Source organism: Helianthus annuus, chromosome 14, assembly GCF_002127325.2.
Source record: "Helianthus annuus cultivar XRQ/B chromosome 14, HanXRQr2.0-SUNRISE, whole genome shotgun sequence".
In the NCBI taxonomy this organism is placed as follows: Eukaryota; Viridiplantae; Streptophyta; class Magnoliopsida; order Asterales; family Asteraceae; genus Helianthus; species Helianthus annuus.
In genome coordinates, this window is record NC_035446.2 from 152,885,856 (window position 1) to 152,903,179 (window position 17,324).

At 36.4% G+C, this 17,324-nt stretch overlaps 3 protein-coding genes and 2 non-coding genes across 12 annotated transcripts; 2 read left to right on the plus strand and 3 right to left on the minus strand.

The window, feature by feature from the left end:
- Window positions 1-320: 320 nt before the first annotated feature.
- Window positions 321-3,745, minus strand: LOC110904365 (protein MODIFIER OF SNC1 11). The gene is made up of 6 exons (XM_022150219.2): window positions 3,346-3,745; window positions 1,891-1,971; window positions 1,639-1,764; window positions 1,527-1,569; window positions 1,370-1,432; window positions 321-1,267 (listed from the first exon to the last, which is right to left on the minus strand). Exons 1-5 carry the CDS (start codon window positions 3,648-3,650, stop codon window positions 1,394-1,396), a joined length of 594 nt encoding a protein of 197 aa, XP_022005911.1. The 5' UTR covers window positions 3,651-3,745; the 3' UTR covers window positions 321-1,267; window positions 1,370-1,393.
- A 2,767-nt stretch (window positions 3,746-6,512) lies between these two features.
- Window positions 6,513-11,972, minus strand: LOC110904364 (two-component response regulator-like APRR3). 8 transcript variants are annotated; one of them, XM_022150215.2, is made up of 12 exons: window positions 11,827-11,972; window positions 11,393-11,427; window positions 11,222-11,308; window positions 10,800-11,153; window positions 10,536-10,697; window positions 10,285-10,418; window positions 10,044-10,190; window positions 9,797-9,947; window positions 9,413-9,719; window positions 9,195-9,342; window positions 6,923-7,396; window positions 6,513-6,832 (listed from the first exon to the last, which is right to left on the minus strand). In XM_022150215.2, exons 4-12 carry the CDS (start codon window positions 11,140-11,142, stop codon window positions 6,734-6,736), a joined length of 1,965 nt encoding a protein of 654 aa, XP_022005907.1. In that variant the 5' UTR covers window positions 11,143-11,153; window positions 11,222-11,308; window positions 11,393-11,427; window positions 11,827-11,972; the 3' UTR covers window positions 6,513-6,733. The 8 variants fall into 8 exon arrangements, with proteins under 8 accessions (XP_022005907.1, XP_022005905.1, XP_022005904.1 ...); XM_022150213.2 differs by having other exon boundaries at window positions 10,800-11,156; XM_022150212.2 differs by having other exon boundaries at window positions 10,800-11,159.
- A 2,198-nt stretch (window positions 11,973-14,170) lies between these two features.
- TRNAK-UUU lies at window positions 14,171-14,243 on the plus strand. Its single transcript has one exon. It is a non-coding gene; the product is annotated as a tRNA-Lys (tRNA).
- Window positions 14,244-14,344: 101 nt separating this feature from the next.
- On the plus strand, window positions 14,345-14,417 carry TRNAK-UUU. Its single transcript has one exon. It is a non-coding gene; the product is annotated as a tRNA-Lys (tRNA).
- Window positions 14,418-14,926: 509 nt separating this feature from the next.
- Window positions 14,927-17,118, minus strand: LOC110904366 (adenylate kinase 1, chloroplastic). The gene is made up of 4 exons (XM_022150220.2): window positions 16,770-17,118; window positions 16,240-16,380; window positions 15,824-16,096; window positions 14,927-15,297 (listed from the first exon to the last, which is right to left on the minus strand). The coding sequence occupies exons 1-4, from the start codon at window positions 17,031-17,033 to the stop codon at window positions 15,154-15,156; spliced, it is 822 nt and encodes a 273-aa protein (XP_022005912.1). The 5' UTR covers window positions 17,034-17,118; the 3' UTR covers window positions 14,927-15,153.
- Between the last annotated feature and the right edge of the window lie 206 nt (window positions 17,119-17,324).

Consider the following 17,324-nt stretch of genomic DNA (forward strand, 5'->3'; position numbering starts at 1 on the left):
AGTTTGGCTCGGCTCAAGGTAATGTGAGAACAATTTTAATTGAGCTAAAAGCTCGGCTTAAGCTTGCTTTGATAGCTTAAACAAGCTGAAGCTCGACTTGCCAATGTTAAATAGTAGGTATATTACATATTAATATATAGTATAAAATTTGTTTGGGCTCGTTTAGGCTTTGTGTGCAAAGCTCGAGCTCAGGGGTCAGTATCGTTAAGGCTCGTCTTGTTAGAAGTTTTTACCGATCCGATCCCGAGTAGCTCTCGAGCCGCTCTGCCTCGTTTACACCCCTATCTGACACCCATTTACATGTACCAAGCATCAACAGATTACGCAGCGGATAGTATGATCAAAATAAACATCAAAACAACCCTGAAAAGTCAAAAAATACATCAAAGGTCTTGCCCCTCATTTCCTATCCAAGTATTAAATTCGATACAATATACATGAACATAATCATTGTCCTTTTAACATTATGGCCCTCCCTTCTTCGCTGCACAGATATAACAAGCAGCCCAACAAGATTAATAGCAATCTCCTATCATTGTGTCGCCTATCTTGACCATACTAGCAAATTAACCCAGCCCTTTTTCCTTTTAGTTTTTACCAGCAATTTTTTCATATAACTACTTCTCTAAAATTAGTTCATTCTACCCTAGTAACCAATATCAGATATAAAGCAAGTTTTGACATGAATAATAACAAATGTCTTTTTTTTCTTTTTGTCATGGTAAAATTTCCAACCTAACATCAGATGACCATGATTCTTGGTGTAAACAAAATGCAGCCCTAATATGAAATCATCATTACCTGAAGATGTATTGATCATTAAATAGCAAACGGCAACTCAAATTATGCTTTAAGCTATTGGGCATACAATTTGGGATGATGTAAGCAAAACATATAGATTCATGCTATCTCAATATATGCAACTAGTTGACCAAGAATCATGGACATGATGATGCTAGACCGGCAATTATTAATGTTTTACTAACACTGCAACTGGTTTGCAAGATCTAATATTGAAAAACTATGAGGGCGTGAACATGACAAAGACGATATGAAAGTTTGAAACTAATATGGAACGCAGCTTAAGTACTAGTTAGTTCTTGTTAAATTATGATATTCTACGATCTAACCCCATTGCTATTTCATTAATATTAATTAATACATCCTATTTTAGTTTAGGCGACACAAAGAGATTGCTAAAAATTAAGTTGGGCACACCAGCTTTTATCCATTCTCACCGCACTTGATACATGAGGAAGCACCATAACTGCAAAATGTAGTTGTTCAGTGTTTAACAAAAAGTTGATAACTACAGTATTCCAAGTGAGAACATGGTTAAATAGATTGACATATAAACACGAAGCCTTACTAGAAAAAGGACAAAGTACAAGGCTCAAGCCTCTCCCCCTGCCTTGCCAGCAACGGTTGCCTTCTGTTTAAAACAGGTAAAAAGAAGCTCAGTATAAAGCACATAAGAATTTTATAAAAGATAATAAGAATAATAATAAGTTTTAAAAAGCCCCTACTGGTTCAATTTTTCCATTGCCAGTCACTGATGTTCCTGAAAACCTGTGGAAAAGTATTCAGATTATTTGCTCAAACTTAGATGGAAATTAATATTGTTGATAAACAAATTACCTGAGTGCCCTTGCTTTCTTTTTCTCTTCTTCTAGAGGATCAGCACTAGGAGTTGATCCAAACCTAGAAAGTCTAGCCTTCTTTTTCTCCTCTTCCTCGGTAGGTGTTGACTTAGTGATACCAAATCTGAACAACAGAGATATACAATCAACAGTTAACGAATTAAACAGTGATAACTCTATACAAATAACAAAAATAAAAGCTTTTTCTATGTTTACGGTCTAAATTTAATTTGAAACATGCAGTACCAACCTCTCTGCTCTAGCCTTCCTTTTTAGCTCCTCCGCTTTCTTTGTGCCATCTGATCCTTGTGGCCCGGGTGTCGTTCCAAACCTGATGCACAACACGGTCGTAACATGAGTTCAAATGATCTATCATATTAGTATAATAAGAGTAACTATTGGATTTAAAAGATTCAACTACCTACAAAAAAACAGACCTATCTAATGAGGCATACAGAAAAGAAATATGTGTGCAACTCAAAAGTAATAATTTGATTCCTTCCAGAGACGGATAACAAGAGATGATGGCATCCTAGTCTACGCCAAAAGTTAAACTCTCAAAGTGAATCATACTATTATTTCTTATATAACTATATACAACAAAATTGTATAGTGGTTTGAAGTACCAAATGCTCTGTTGTGAGTTGGTAAGAACCACGTTTGATAACGGGCAACGAAAAAACAAAACAAGCCATGGCTAAACTCCAAAACCAGTGATAAACATACTTAACAAGCAGATATTATCAAGAATAAATGGAGTGAGGGTGACTCTTGGAAACATCAGAAAATGATATTCACTACAACCTGAACGTACATTTCTACAAAATAATGGTGTACACCACCACTAGCTTGGTTTTAAAAAGCGTGAAGCGTACAAAAGCAACGGGGCGCAAAAGCGGTGAGCTTTTCGTACACAAGGCGCAAAGTGATTATATAATTTATTTTATATATCCCATAGGTTTTTAGCATCCCCTACCTATGGTTTACCTATAATTAAGCTTTATATATGTTTTATTATGAAAAAAACATAGATGTACAACATAAAAGGCCTGTTGTACAACACTCAGCTGCACAAAAACAAGCAAAGTACAAAAAGTGCGCGTCTCAGATCAATTTTTACCCTAAAAAGCATGCCTCACTTGCGATTTTTGTACACTGTGCGCCTTAGGTCACACAAGGCGCAAAGGTTTGCGCCTTAGGTCGCCTTGAGCCTAGACGCGCCTTCTTAAACCAAGACAACGTCCCCCGCGGACCGGACCCACGGCCAACATGAGAAGGTATATCGTGTCCCAGGGTAGATCGGGTGGTGTTGGGGTTTGATCCCTGGACCTCCACAAAATATGTTTCTACATGTGATGCTACAGATCAAACAATCGACCATAGCCAGTTCCCTCAAAAAACTACGCAGCGATAGAAGTATAAATAGCGTAATATACACCATAAACTGTATAACCTGGTAAATGTTAAAGCCTATCACTAATCGTTTATCACAATAATCACTCAGCAAATGAAGCACAAAGTGAAACAGGAGCAAGTAAGTCGGCACAACTCATAACAGACACAAACGTAAACCCTAATGTAAAACACAGATCAAACAACCATATCAATACCAGAAACCCTAGCTTCACATATAGAATCCTTCCAAAAAAAACATATACACATATGATAAAACAATAAACACTAGTGCAGCATAACTACTAATCACCTCTCAGCACGAGAATTCCGCTTTTCTTCTTCAGACAGCTTTACCGGCATACCAAAACGCTCCGCACGACGAATCTTCCTCTGAGTATCGGTAACTGAACCACCGTCTTCGTTGTTGCTATCCGCCGCAACCGTCACCGGATCTGTTGTAGAATTGGACTTTGTTTCTCCTGAATCGACGTCTTTCTTGTCAGCGGACGAAGCTGGCGGTTGTTTCTCGGTTGTTGTGGTGGGAACCGTGTCTAGGGTGTTCGCAGGACGATCGTCGGTCGCCGTCGTAGTGGTGGTTGATGCTGTGGTCGCCATTTGAGTGAAGAGGATTCGATTTGCGTGACAGATGAATGATGATGGAATGATTTGCGTGCCCTAGTTTGTGAACGCCTCGGCACTATATTCTCAAACTTCGGGTGTTAATTAAAAGTTTCAAAATATAAGGGGTCAAAGTGTGCATTCCAAAATGCAAGGGCCTAATATATAAACATAACGACGGTAAATACTGAGATCGAGATGAGCAATAACTGAATCGTTAAACAAAAAACCGAAAACTGATGAAACCGAATCGATATTAATTGAAAGAGGTTATCCGGTTTTTTTTACCGTCCATTTTACGTATTTAGTATTTATACATTCACTCCATGTATTTCTAAGCATCAATTTTAGCCTAATTTTGGTTTGGTTATTAACCAATATTAATCGAACCTGACTGAAAACCAACAAACTAGTGAATAAGCCAAACGATTGGTTAATGAAATAGATTAATCCATAACTTCGATTTTGGTTGAGGCTGATAATCGAATCGTACACAAAAGAGTTTTGCTATTAATACTAGGTTAACCCTCAAGATCAGTTGTTTTATTCTTATGTAACTTGTAACTTTGAGTCCAAGATACGATGGTAGCATTTTTTTTTTTAATTTACGTTACTGTTTGTAGTTCTATTTTACATTTTACAACTTTAAGATATAGTTTTTATATAAAATATTAATACGTCGGTTGGAGGGAATAGATTCCACCAAAAGTCCATTCATAATGGTATGGTCGTATTCAAAATTAATGATGGATTCTTGACGGTCGACCACATTACCGAAATTTTCTAGTTGATTCAACTATGGGTAGGGACAAACACAAGTTGATTCAAGAATTTTTCCGACGTCTTCAATTTTATAAAGTTTGGAACGAAAGAAACTTCTTAGGCTATGTCCATCCATAACCTTCTCCAATCCATCATTTTAATAAAAAAAACTAATTTCTCTCTCTTTCACCTACACAGCCCAACCTTCTACTCACATTCACAACCCAACCTTTAAAACATTTTTTATTAAATATATATTTTTATGCTTATTATTTATCCATAAATGTGTTAAAAATAATTACAATTAATGTTTTCATTTGAAACCGATTTGTTTTAAAAGCAAAATAAATAACAACAATATAAGAAATATTTTAATAAAAAAAACACATACATTCATCAAACATAGTTAATAAAAATGACAAACAAATTACAACGATCACATGAAATGTAAAATTACAGGTACATAAAATACAAACTATATAATTATTCATCAATTGCAAATTTGTCCCATATATGCTCATTTAGATCGTTTTATAGAGCATGTGGAAAAACAAAGATAATGTATTTTTTATTAAAAAAAATTAATTAAAAAAGATATTTTTTAAATAAATTCGGTTTTTGATAAAATTTATATCGATATGTTCACAAAAAAAAAGTTAAACAATACTGTGTTTTCAGATTTTTTAATAATTAAATATTAAAAAGTTATTAAAGCACATCATGTTTTAGGTAGAATTAATTGTTATAAAACAAAAATGAAAAACATAATTAAAAAACTAACCATTCACTAGCTAACATGTGGCATCTTCAAAATATTAAAAAAAAAATCCCCAACCAAAGTTGCACCCACAACTCGGTCGTAATATTTAAATGATTTTTTTTTTTCACTTTTTGACCAACCAACCAAGCATTTGTTCACTTGTAGCCTTACCTTTGAGCAATGTGCCAATGTTTAACCATGGCCACTTGGTTAAAGGTTAGGGGGTGTGTGTACAAGGAACTGGTGTAAAAAAAAAAAACAAATTTGGTGTCCAAATATTGATGCACATATATCTTTTACTGACGAGGCAACGCCCAAGTCGTCGAACCAAATCTACATGCATGGACTAAGCCCTCCGTCCGGTCAAGCCTCTTCGAACTACGACCTCCGAACTACATGATGAGATAAGATCCGGTTAGGCCCAGTGCAACATTTTAGGGCCCACACACATATGATCCAACAAAGGCTTTGGCCCTTACCATTACCATGCACTGGGCCTAACCGGATCTTCTCCTTCTCCTCTCTCTATACATATTCACTTACTCCCCCTCTAATTTACTTGCACTTTACATACACGCTCTTATTACAACGAATATCACACTGACTTGAACGTGGGAGAGTAATCCAGAGACCCCAGTCTCTTGTCCCTTTCTAACGAGTTGTTTATGTTGTTTTGCAGCACCTACTCGGAGCAGATCGGAGAAAACAAAGTGTGCTCCTTCTATCTCCTCAATAGATGCAATGACCAAATTACCCGACGGTAGATCCTTGCTTGAGTAGTTGCTTCTTCATGCACCAAGTATAGAAATAAGTAAATATTCATCGGAAGTTTGTGAAAGGACTTTAACTTGAAAGTGGTAGTGAATGGATAAGAGAGATTTAATATTTTTGAAAGTGTTTGTGAGTGGAGGAGGGAAATGTAATGATAAATGTATAAAAATATTATTTAATTGAAAAAGAGAAAAAAGTAGTGATTATTAGTGTAATTATATGGATATGGAAAAAGAATTCAATGCGAATGCTCTGATATGATATCTAAATCAACCGAAAGAGTGGAAAGCAATAAGATAAAACTTGCTATAAATGGTTGTAACACGACATTACAAGACGATGGTAAATGCTTATACTTTTTAATATCAACAGACTAAAAGAGTTTTGAAAAAGAAAAAAAACACCGATGTAATTTCAGAAAATTTAAAATATAAAATAAATTTGTATTTCCTTTCTTACCACCTAATATCTTGTCTCTAAAAGATATGGCTTACACCTTATATTTAGAGGGGGCTCATGTGGAGGATGAACATGATATAACTCCAGCTAGGCATTTGACAGATATGAAATAAAAAAAAAAGTCTGTAAATTGAATCTTACATGAAGTATCAATATCAATATCTACCAATAAACCAACTTATGAACTGCTATTATGTTATAGTCAAATTTTGTAGAACCAAATATGGTTTCTCGAGTATTTAAAACCTTCACAACAAATAAAATATATAAACACCAACAAATCAACCAACCAACCTGTACAAAGACCTCCATGATAAACTAGCCATCGTCAGGCATTGGTTGAACTGTTGCAATTTGTTCCCTTTACGAACTGTCCTTTAACACGTGGTCTTTGTTCTGCCAGTTTCTTTCTATTTTGATATCGCACCTGTGAAATCAAAACTCAAATCAAATCCAAAATTGTATAAATAGGCAACGAGATCACAGTTTTAGTCAGTAAAGCACGGTATCATGTCACCTTTTTCTGGAAGCATCTTGCATCTCTCTTTTGGCGAAACTTAGTCAACGCCGCTTCTCTTTGTGCAGATTTGTGGTGGTCTCTATCACCACCACCGCTACTAGCATCACCGCTTCCACTTTTTCCAGCTACACCTGCATTACTTTCTACATTTGTAACCTCGAGATTCACACCAGTGTTACTGCCATTAGGCACATTGCTTCCATGCTTGCTACCTGAGCCACTTCTGTCTATACTATTATTTTCAACGTTACATTCAACAGCCCCGCCCTTGATATTTGATGACCCACAATGCGGAGCGTCTGCGGCTAACTTGCTTAAACCGAAATCATCATGTTTGGACAATAACGGTTGATCGGTTGCTATGTTATGGTAATGATGAACATGGTGATGATGATGTATGTGTTGAACGTGGAGATCTTGATGCAAAACGTCACTAGGTGTGGTGGCATCAGCTTTCCTTGGTGTTACTTGCTGAAACAAGCATCAAAGATTAAATTAGGTAAGTTTCAAAGTAGATAGTGCGTGTGGCCTTTATAATTAAAGTTTAATCAAGTAGTCACAAACACAGACACACATAGTTTGTGGGTCAACCGGCCAGTATTAAAAACTGTCGCGTTTCAACTTTTTTTTTTTTGAACGACTAATTTTTCCCCCTTAAATACTTACACCTCACAAGGATTGAACCTTGGTCTCCCCACAAGAGATAATTTCTCTTGACCACTAGGCTATAGCCTCAGTCTGTCGCGTTTCAACTCGAGCCCATTTTGGCACGTTACGTAACCCATCCATCTTGCCGTATAATTTATCTAACTAAAAGATTTAGTCTTGGCCTTTTTAACATTTATTTCAAACTAGTAAATTTATCCCGCTCGTTGTGGCGGCGTTGAAACGTAAAGTAACGCGAATTTATACTGTCTAATGAAAACGTATTATATTTGGCCCAACTTGTTTCCGAACAAATTTTACGTCAAAACATAGACCAACTGAAAACTTACATAAAAATAAGCACGAAAATCTTTAATATTTGACCGACTTATTTCCTAAACGGCTAAACAAATTACATCGAAACGTAAGAAAATAGTGTTTTTTAAGTTAAAGGACGGTACCGCGTTGCAGCGGAGGCGGAACGTAAAGTAACTCGAATTTATAACGCTTGATGAAAACGTATTATTTTTTGTCTGACTTGTTTCCAAACAGCATTTACGTCAAAACGTAGACCAACTGGAAATGTACATAAAAATATGCGCGAAAACGTATTATATTTCACCCGACAAAATTTAAGTCGAAACGTAAACCAACCTTGGTTTTAAATTGCATGATGCGCTCCGATGCGTTTGGTCCAAAAATCTGATGCGCGATACATGTTGCGCGATTTATAAAAAAAATATTTAAAAATTATTTATACATAAAAACTTATAAAACATACTTAAAGTAAAACAAATGACGTAATAAGAAGATAAGAGTTGTGCTTTTTGTTCAAATCAAGCATATAAGATATTAAATATTGAAAAAACCGAACCCAGTTCATAAAATCTGGAAAAAAAAAACATAACTAACAATGTTGCGTGCATCAGAGCGCATTATGCGAAATGCGCGCAATATTCTCGCATCACGTAAACGCAACGCATCAGTTGTGGCGATGTGCTCTCATCAGCGCGTCGAGCGCATCACGCATTATGCGCGCATTTTAAAACCAAGAAACCAACTTGAATTTATACCAACACGTACATATATACAAATAAGCACTTCAGACTCAAGGGGGGTCAAAATGACATTTTATAAAGTTTTTAGAAAGTTAAGGAGGTGTAAGTGTAAAAAATGAAAATTAAGGGGTGAAAGTAAGGAAAAGACAAAAATCAACAAAAAATTGAAAAAAAAAGTTACTGTAACTCTGATGTGACGGACACTACACTGCTACAGTAACCCAACTTGTTCTTTTTTTTTGAACGGCAAATTTGGATCACTGACGAACCACTGGAGTATCATTGTGCCACCAACGGAACCACCCGATCATATCCATCTCCACTAGGCATAATGCCTATACACCAATTCAGGAGGAAACCCAATAAATATGGGAAAACCCCCCTTGTGGGAATCGAACCCAGGACCTATTGGTCCCAAAGCCTTATCCCACCACCAAGATGCCACTAGGCTAGAAAGCCATGGGCAACCCAACTTGTTCTTTAATAATATTTATATATTATAGTATTATTTAAATTTGAGGGTGGTATGAATGTTTGTAAAAGAACAGAAATGTGTCATCACCAACCTCACAAGAGCCTTGATAAATGAGATATCCATCAGAATGAGCATCATGATTAGATTCTTTCTTCAAAATACTAGTTCTATTATCAGGTTGAGAGCAGCTACCGACAATTCCAGGTGTACACTTTACAACATTCGAGTTCGTGTTGTATCTGCAGCAATTCAAAACCTAATTATCAGTCTACTAAGCATTTAATTTTTTGAAACAAAACATATTCAGACCTCGTGAAGGCTGAAAGCTGTGAATGTCTCAGAATATTACACCCATTTTGAAGTGTCCTCTCGTCTTTTTCAGTTGCACGGGGCCTCTTTAAGCCATGCTCACCCATTACTACTTCATTAAAATCATCAATAACCTTAGTATTTGTATCCATAATCTTGTCACACTCTTCTTGACCCTTGATTTCTCCATTTTCCATGTGAGGATCAGACAATTTTATAGGTTTCTCAATTTGAAACTCGATCTGCATTTCTGTGTCTCTAGATATGTTTATTGCAGTTTCTTTAGCTTTAGCTTTTGCATCGTCATCTGAAAAACAAGACATGCTTAATCGAAATAGGTAAAAAATGATTCAAATAACGTAAGTAATCCAAATATAGGAATACCCGAACAAGATTGTCCTTGCTGATCGTTAACATGCCTTCTTGGGCGTATAACTAGACCACAAGTACTGTCTGGATGCTCGGTTATTTGGTCGCATGGAGATGCAGCTTCTGGGCTCTCTGGTTCATCACCTTGTTTTGTCCAAGAGCTCTGCTAAATCAGATTCAAAATAATAATAATGATGATGATGATGTCATATATATGCCATGTCAGATCAAAAAGTGATACCTAATAAGATTGCGAAAGTACCTGAGAGCCACTGCCATCATCGCTACCACCATCAGTGCTCCCGTCGTCATCCCCGTCTTTCCCACCACTGTTGTTGCGCCTTAAGTTGCTTTTCGAGTTTACAGATTTTTGGGCATGCGTGCCACTTTCGCTCCCGCTACCACTAGACTGATAGAAACAGTATATTTTCGCAGCAATGGGAAATAAATATATCTTGAAGATTGGCAAGCAAAAACCTATATACAATAAATATGTTACTTACACTTTGACACCTCCTCCAGACGTGCTGCCAAAGAATTTTAAGCTCGTTTTTACGAATAGGCTTCACCAAAAAGTCTACCGCACCTTTGGATAAACACTTAAAAACTAAACCCATTGAATCATGAGAAGACATCACTGCACACGATCTCATAAGGAGTGGTGGTTAATCACATCGTTTTGGTAAGCTTTTGCAGGATACAGCTACATTTGCTGCTAATTTTGTTTGTAGAAAAGATTAAGCCGGGTACTTACTAATCACAGGGACGTTTTTGCGTGACTTGTGGCTCATAATTTTGCATAGAAGACCGATTCCTGAAAGAAAAGGCATGACTACTTCAGTTAAAACAATGTCAATGTGAACGGATAGATTTTCCAGAATCTTCCAGGCTTGTAATCCATTGGCTGCTTCAATAACTGCCAGAAAAAAGGACAAAAGGATGAACCGTGTTAGATGATCACCATGTGACTATAATGACATGCATTAAGTTTTCATGAAATATAGGCCAAAAGACTAACCTTCATAGTTACAATTGCGGAGCAAAGCAGTGACAATGTGACGAGTACAATCATCATTTTCGACCAACATGACCTTAATGGATCTAACATGAAGAAACTTCTCCCAGTGAACCAGTGACCCTTGAGGCTGTTGCTGAGGTGCTTGAACAGCAGCATTCCCCTGCCCTGCCACCTGGCATTCGTCTTGCCCATTTTCATCAACTTTACGAGTTCCCGCCAGTTTGTCACGTGCTTGTGAACCCGGTCCATTGCCCACAAATCCATTCACATCTCTCTGACGTTCAGCTTTCACGTGATTATTCACCTGTTGAAATCCCTTGCTCCCTCCTTGGCTACTGGTCATCTAAACGTGTCCTGCTACTGGTCATCCAAAAACGTAAATTACGAGAAAGGTTGGAAAACTATATTGACACCAGTCAAACCTTTTAAATTCAAGAAAATATGCAGCACATAGCAGCTACATCAAGGTATCCAATCTCTTCAAATATCAAATACAAAACCTTCCGTACCTGAACACAACTTATGATTAATCGACATACTAACAAAACTCATGATTAATAGACATACCAAAACTAAACCAAACTCTTCAGTACCTGCAATAACGACCTCCTGGACTCTCTATTTATCCCTGTTACAAACAACATACAACATATTATCCAGCTCTATCAAAAAACTATTTCAATTACAAAAACAAGAGATTACCTAACATTTTGAGTAAAATACAACAATTTTCAACTAAAATCAAAATACAAATTCAATAAATCAACTAAAATCCACAAAAACAATACTGATACCACCACAATCCAACATAATCCATATAAATTATTAATTTCAAAACATCTGAAACTACATAAACGAAACAAAAATCTACTAATTGTATAATCCGGCATGTTATACTAATTAACTGTTTAATAACCACCTATAATTCGTTATATTCGCTAATCGTAAGCTAATGTCAAACTAATGATGAAAAAATCGATAAAAAACAACAATAGCTATTATTTGCGATGATTAATATAGAAATTACCAGTAAAAGCTTTGAATAACGAATCGGATTAGCAAGTGCTCTGGAATAAGATCGAATATCAGACTATCAGAGCAAACTGTTAGGGTTTGGCAGCAAAATGACAAGAAAAAATCTGGCTAAAGGAAATGAAATTGACTGGTTTAGAATCAAAGGGGTTGATGAGTTGAGTTTGCATAAATTGGAGGACTAGAAAGGAAGATTTGAGATATTATAAGGTCCTACATGTGTCTGACGTGGACGAAGTTTAGGTTCATAAGGACACACGGTGGATTTAAGTTGTGTACGTGGATAAGGAATTGGTGACGTGGAGGGTGATGTGGACTAAATCTAAAAAGCAAAATGGAGCGGTTCAGATAGATTCGGAGCGTATCATACGGGTGTGGATAGTTGAGACACGTAGCTGTCGCTTGCTAAAAAAGATCTTTTTCTGATCGGAAATTTGTTGATAAATGTGCAAATTGTCCCCCTAAACTTTAAAGTGTTTTATGTTTGGTCTTGTCACGCACGTTTCTTTTATGTTTGCATCAATCATTGAAATGAGATAACATGTACGATTTCAATTCTTATTTTTTTTAACGTCTAACGAATTCTTTAAATGGGCTACTGGTGAAATTCACCGTATCAGGATACACTCGTCTCCGAACTGAGGAAAACCCTCACCTAGGGCTGAAGCCCGTGAACACTCGCCCGAAGGCACGACAGTGCGGTTAGGTAAAAACCCGTTCAGTCCAACGATCGAACTAGCGATCTCCGCTTAATCGCCTAGTCTCCCATCATCACTAGGTGCCGCAGAAAATAATGAGGAGAGTAGGAATTGAACTTGGGTTCCTCTCCCATACCACTCCACCACCACCTCATTGGCGATTTCAAATTCTTATGATTCATATTTTTATTAATGATTAATATATAAAAGGCCGGTTTTATTATTGATTTTCTCTATGAACTTGCTATTACATTTAGTTATTTTGTTATCGCTTATTGTTAAGTAGTTAGTATTTATCTAGGGTATCTGCCGAGGTTTTAAAAACACACAAAATTTTGAACTAAGTCTTCGTAATCGAAACAAAACTAATTGCATATATTAGATTACTATGATAAAGCAAAATAGTTAGGGGTTGTTTGGCAACATCTGAATGGTTAACTGCTGAACCAGTAAGAGGTCTGAACCATTAAGTGCTGAACCAGTAAGAGGTCTGAACCATTAAGAGCCTGTATAATGCGTAACCGTTCAGAGGCAAATGTCTGACCAATTCAGATTAGAGGTCTTAACAATTCAGAGACTCTGTATAAATCTTAACCATTTCGAGGCAAATGTCTGAACCATTCAGACATCTGCTCGTGAAACAAACAATTTGAACCATTAAGTGCTGAACCAGTAAGAGGTCTGAACCATTAAGAGCCTCGTTAAGAGGTAAACAAACAACCCCTTAGTCGATTGCTTAAGTGCAACACATGACCAAATTACGGATTCAAAACTTGTATTGCAAGTGTTACAAGGGTGAAATCATGTTTACAACATGTTTGTTTAGAATACAAAAATTTAATGATATTCAACCGATGTTCAATCGGTTGAAAGCACGATTGTTAGTTTATGAAGCTTGTCTAGATAAAAAATGGACTAAGCTGGTACCGATATCAGCTATGACTACTCATAATTTACAACTTCCACACCATAGAAAGGAAAATGAAACAAGCCTACTGTTGTTTGTCATAATTTAACGTCAAGTTGTATTGTAAAATAGTCAAAACGCTTAGATCTACGTTTTTAGTTAAACCATTTACATGTAAGTTTACATCCATCTATAAGCTTTATGTTTAGCGCTCCGTTTTAAGCAATGTGATTTCTAAGTTTTAAGTTTAGAGCTCCATTTTAAGTTTAGCAATTTCTAAGTTTTAAGTTAGAAGCTAAGCTTTAAGTCAATAACGTTATTTTGTTTCTCAAGCTTTTTTACCGCCACAAAAGAACAATATATTGATATGAAAATCAAGAATAGCTCTAATTGATGCTAAATTACCGACCAAATCACTATTGTCTAAAAAAAACTTGAAACTTGCTAAATTTGAACATTGAATGTGAAACAATGGGCCAGAGAACACACGTAATCTCTTGTGTTTGCTTCCTTAATTACTTTGCTTGAGACTGTGAGAACCGACCCAACCGACTCATTTTACAAGCCTGAAATGATTATCAAGTTTCATACCATTCTCAGTATTTCACATTAGACGATAATAGCAAAAGTTATCTTAAAGTAGAGGAACAGCACTCTTTAAGTTATTATAATTAAGAAATTTAAGAGACCAATCGTATTTGTTATCAAAACATACACCATCACATATCACAAGAGCCGTTCTAGCTCAGTTGGTAGAGCGCGTGGCTTTTAACCACGTGGTCGTGGGTTCGAGTCCCACGGATGGCGTTTTGTTATATGTTTTTTTTTTGTATGTTTTCTGTTTTTGTAATAGACATTTAAATATCATCAGAAAAGTGTTTTACATATACCATTTTCGTAAAATATGAGCCGTTCTAGCTCAGTTGGTAGAGCGCGTGGCTTTTAACCACGTGGTCGTGGGTTCGAGTCCCACGGATGGCGGTTTGTTTGTTTTATTTTATTTTATGCTTTTGTAAGTAACATTTATGCAACATTTGTTATGCTACTTGGCATTTTAACCTTGTTTCATGCTCAGCTACACTCCCCAAGGCTTATTAAAATCAGCGTGAAGGTTCAAGGTGTCGGCCCATTCACGCTCAAAAACACTTGCACAAACCTTGATGCTTTGTGTATGAATTGTGATAGCCGATAAGAAAAATTCATGTGTCATGCCTTTTTGTCTCAACCAATCAACTTTAACTGTGATAGCCGATAAGAAAAATTCATGTGTCATGCCTTTCTTTTTTCTTTTTCATTTATATGTTATTTTAATAGGTAGTGGGTGGTAAAACCTTGTTAGACCATAACACAAAAATATAAAAATAAGTGAGAGCTTATGTCTACATGGTAATGATGGGCGGTGAACATATAGGAGACCATAACACACAGCTTTAAGAATATTAGCATATTTATGTAGCTATAAACAATATTCAACTACTTTCTTTCCAAAATAGTTGAAAAATAACTTTCATTTACAAATGACAGAAACACCAAAATAACCAAAAGTATATGGCTTTCTAAAAGTGCCACTTACATAGCATAAACCATAAGAAAAATCTTTCTGTATACATTCAACAGACTTTGAGTTCCCCCTTCTGTCTTATTTGAGAAGAATACCAGGTATCTTAAATTTTACAAATAATGATATGGGTTTGTTTATAAACAGAAACAACTCAAACTATGCAGCAGCTGACTTTTTATGATGGTAATCATCTAGATTAAGAATTTCCAGCAACTTTGGCCAAGATTCTGGGATCCCTCCAGGGAGATCAAACTCAATTAACTTCCCTTGCTTTCTGTAATAATCCTCTACCGGTTCACTCTATACATCCAAACACCAACATAAATTCATCATTATTTTAATTTAAAACAAAATAATCGGATAAAAAAAGGCATTGACACATGAATTTTTCAATGCATACAAACCTCTTAAATCGTTAATTCGATATTACTATAAGAGTAACGTACACAGACGGTCCCTGTGGTTTATCAAAATTCTGGATTTGGTCCTAACTTTTCAAAAGTACACGGATCACGGATGGTCCCTGTGGTTTGCACTTTGTAACGCATTTAGCAGTTAGGGACTAAATGCGTTACAAAGTGCAAACCACAGGGACCATCCATGTACTTCTGGAAAAAGCTGGGGACTAAATGAATTACAAAGTGCAAACCACAAGGACCACCTGTGTACTTTACTCTTACTATAATAACATAACATTGAGGTCATATTTGGCATGCTAATTGTCTATAAAAGTTTTTTGAACAAAGCTTTGTTCCGGGTCAACCCAACCCGCTTGACCCAGCTTCTTTGCCGGTGAATGAAGGGCAAGAAACGCGAAAAACGTTACCTTTTCTTTATAAACACGAAGTCGCTCTCTGACAACAGGTTCAGTGTCATCAGCGCGAGTAATGAGCTTCGAAGCACACTGCTGAGGTGGCAGAAGCGGCGGCATGCTCATTCCTGGCAACCCATTCTCGGCCTTTGCATCGATTGCAGCCACATTGAAACCTTTTCCACATTCACTGCATATCCTTCTTCCCAAACATTTCTCAATCAGTACATCTTCTCTCAGTTTCAAATTTACCACCAAATCAATTTCTGTCACCTCATCAAGAATTTCCTTTAGCAAACAAAAACTTCAGGTTACAAAGTTTTAATGTCATAAAAAAAAGGATTGTTATTTGAAATAAAAACTGACCCAAAGCTGATCAACTCTTTATGCATTATACCAAAACATTTGATGGTTTATAACAAGACACTTACAGCTTGTCTTATTGTTCGAGGAAAACCATCAAGAATAAACCCCGATTCACCTCTTGATTCTCCGGCTTCGAGTCTCTTTGATAACAAGTTAAATATAATTTCATCTGAAACCAGCTTCCCTTGATTTACTACCTCATCAAGCTGAAAAACACAATGAATTATTCAGTTTTGTGATAAAAACAAGAACCAAATTTATTAACTTATAACATAAAATTTCTAAGTCAATCTATCGCTTGTAACAATTTCATTTATTTACAGCTGATAAATAAAATATCACAGCCTAACTTTACCTGTATTTATTTTCATGGTTTTTGATCGATATAAAACGCGTTTCCATATCTTTACTGTATTTAAAACGTGGTAGTAATGTTGTTTTGACTTCTGACCCTGTCTTACCTGTAACGAATTGAATCGATATTGACCGAGGTTTTTTGCGACGGAACACCTTCTAAAACGTAAATTGTAACAGCTTTGATGAAAACATAGAATCATACAGACACCAAACATGTGAATTATACCGACACATATACCTGAGGAGAAAGAGGTAACTCTTGTCGGACGAGATCACCGGTGGCGATGTGAGGGACACCGAGAAGAGTGGAGAGTCGGCTAGCATATGTTCCTTTTCCGACGCCGGGGGAGCCTAAAAACACCCACTGGAAGCTTCTAGAACCACCATCGTTAGGATCATCTGTGTGGGGCGGTGAAGAATTGGTTTGGGAAAGGGTGGAAAGTGATCGGTGGAATAATAGGGATGAGAATTGGGGTTTGAAGAGGCGGGTGAGGGCCGCCATTGGTGGATTGGAAGAGTTGCAGAAGTTTTCCAGACGGAAGTCAGTCGTCGGTACCTAACGTGCTTTCATTCGGTTTTTATATTAAAATGGAAAATATGCTTTGTTAGTTTCTTTTTTGGAGAATATTTAATTAATGTGAAAAGGAAATTTTAGATATTTATGATGACGATTTCACGCATGTGTCATGGAGACCACTTTCTCACTAGTTTTATACGTTTACGAAATAAAATAGGTTAAGTTACTTTTGGAATATGGACATGTGGTCCCAAATCAACGAATCATGTTTGTAAA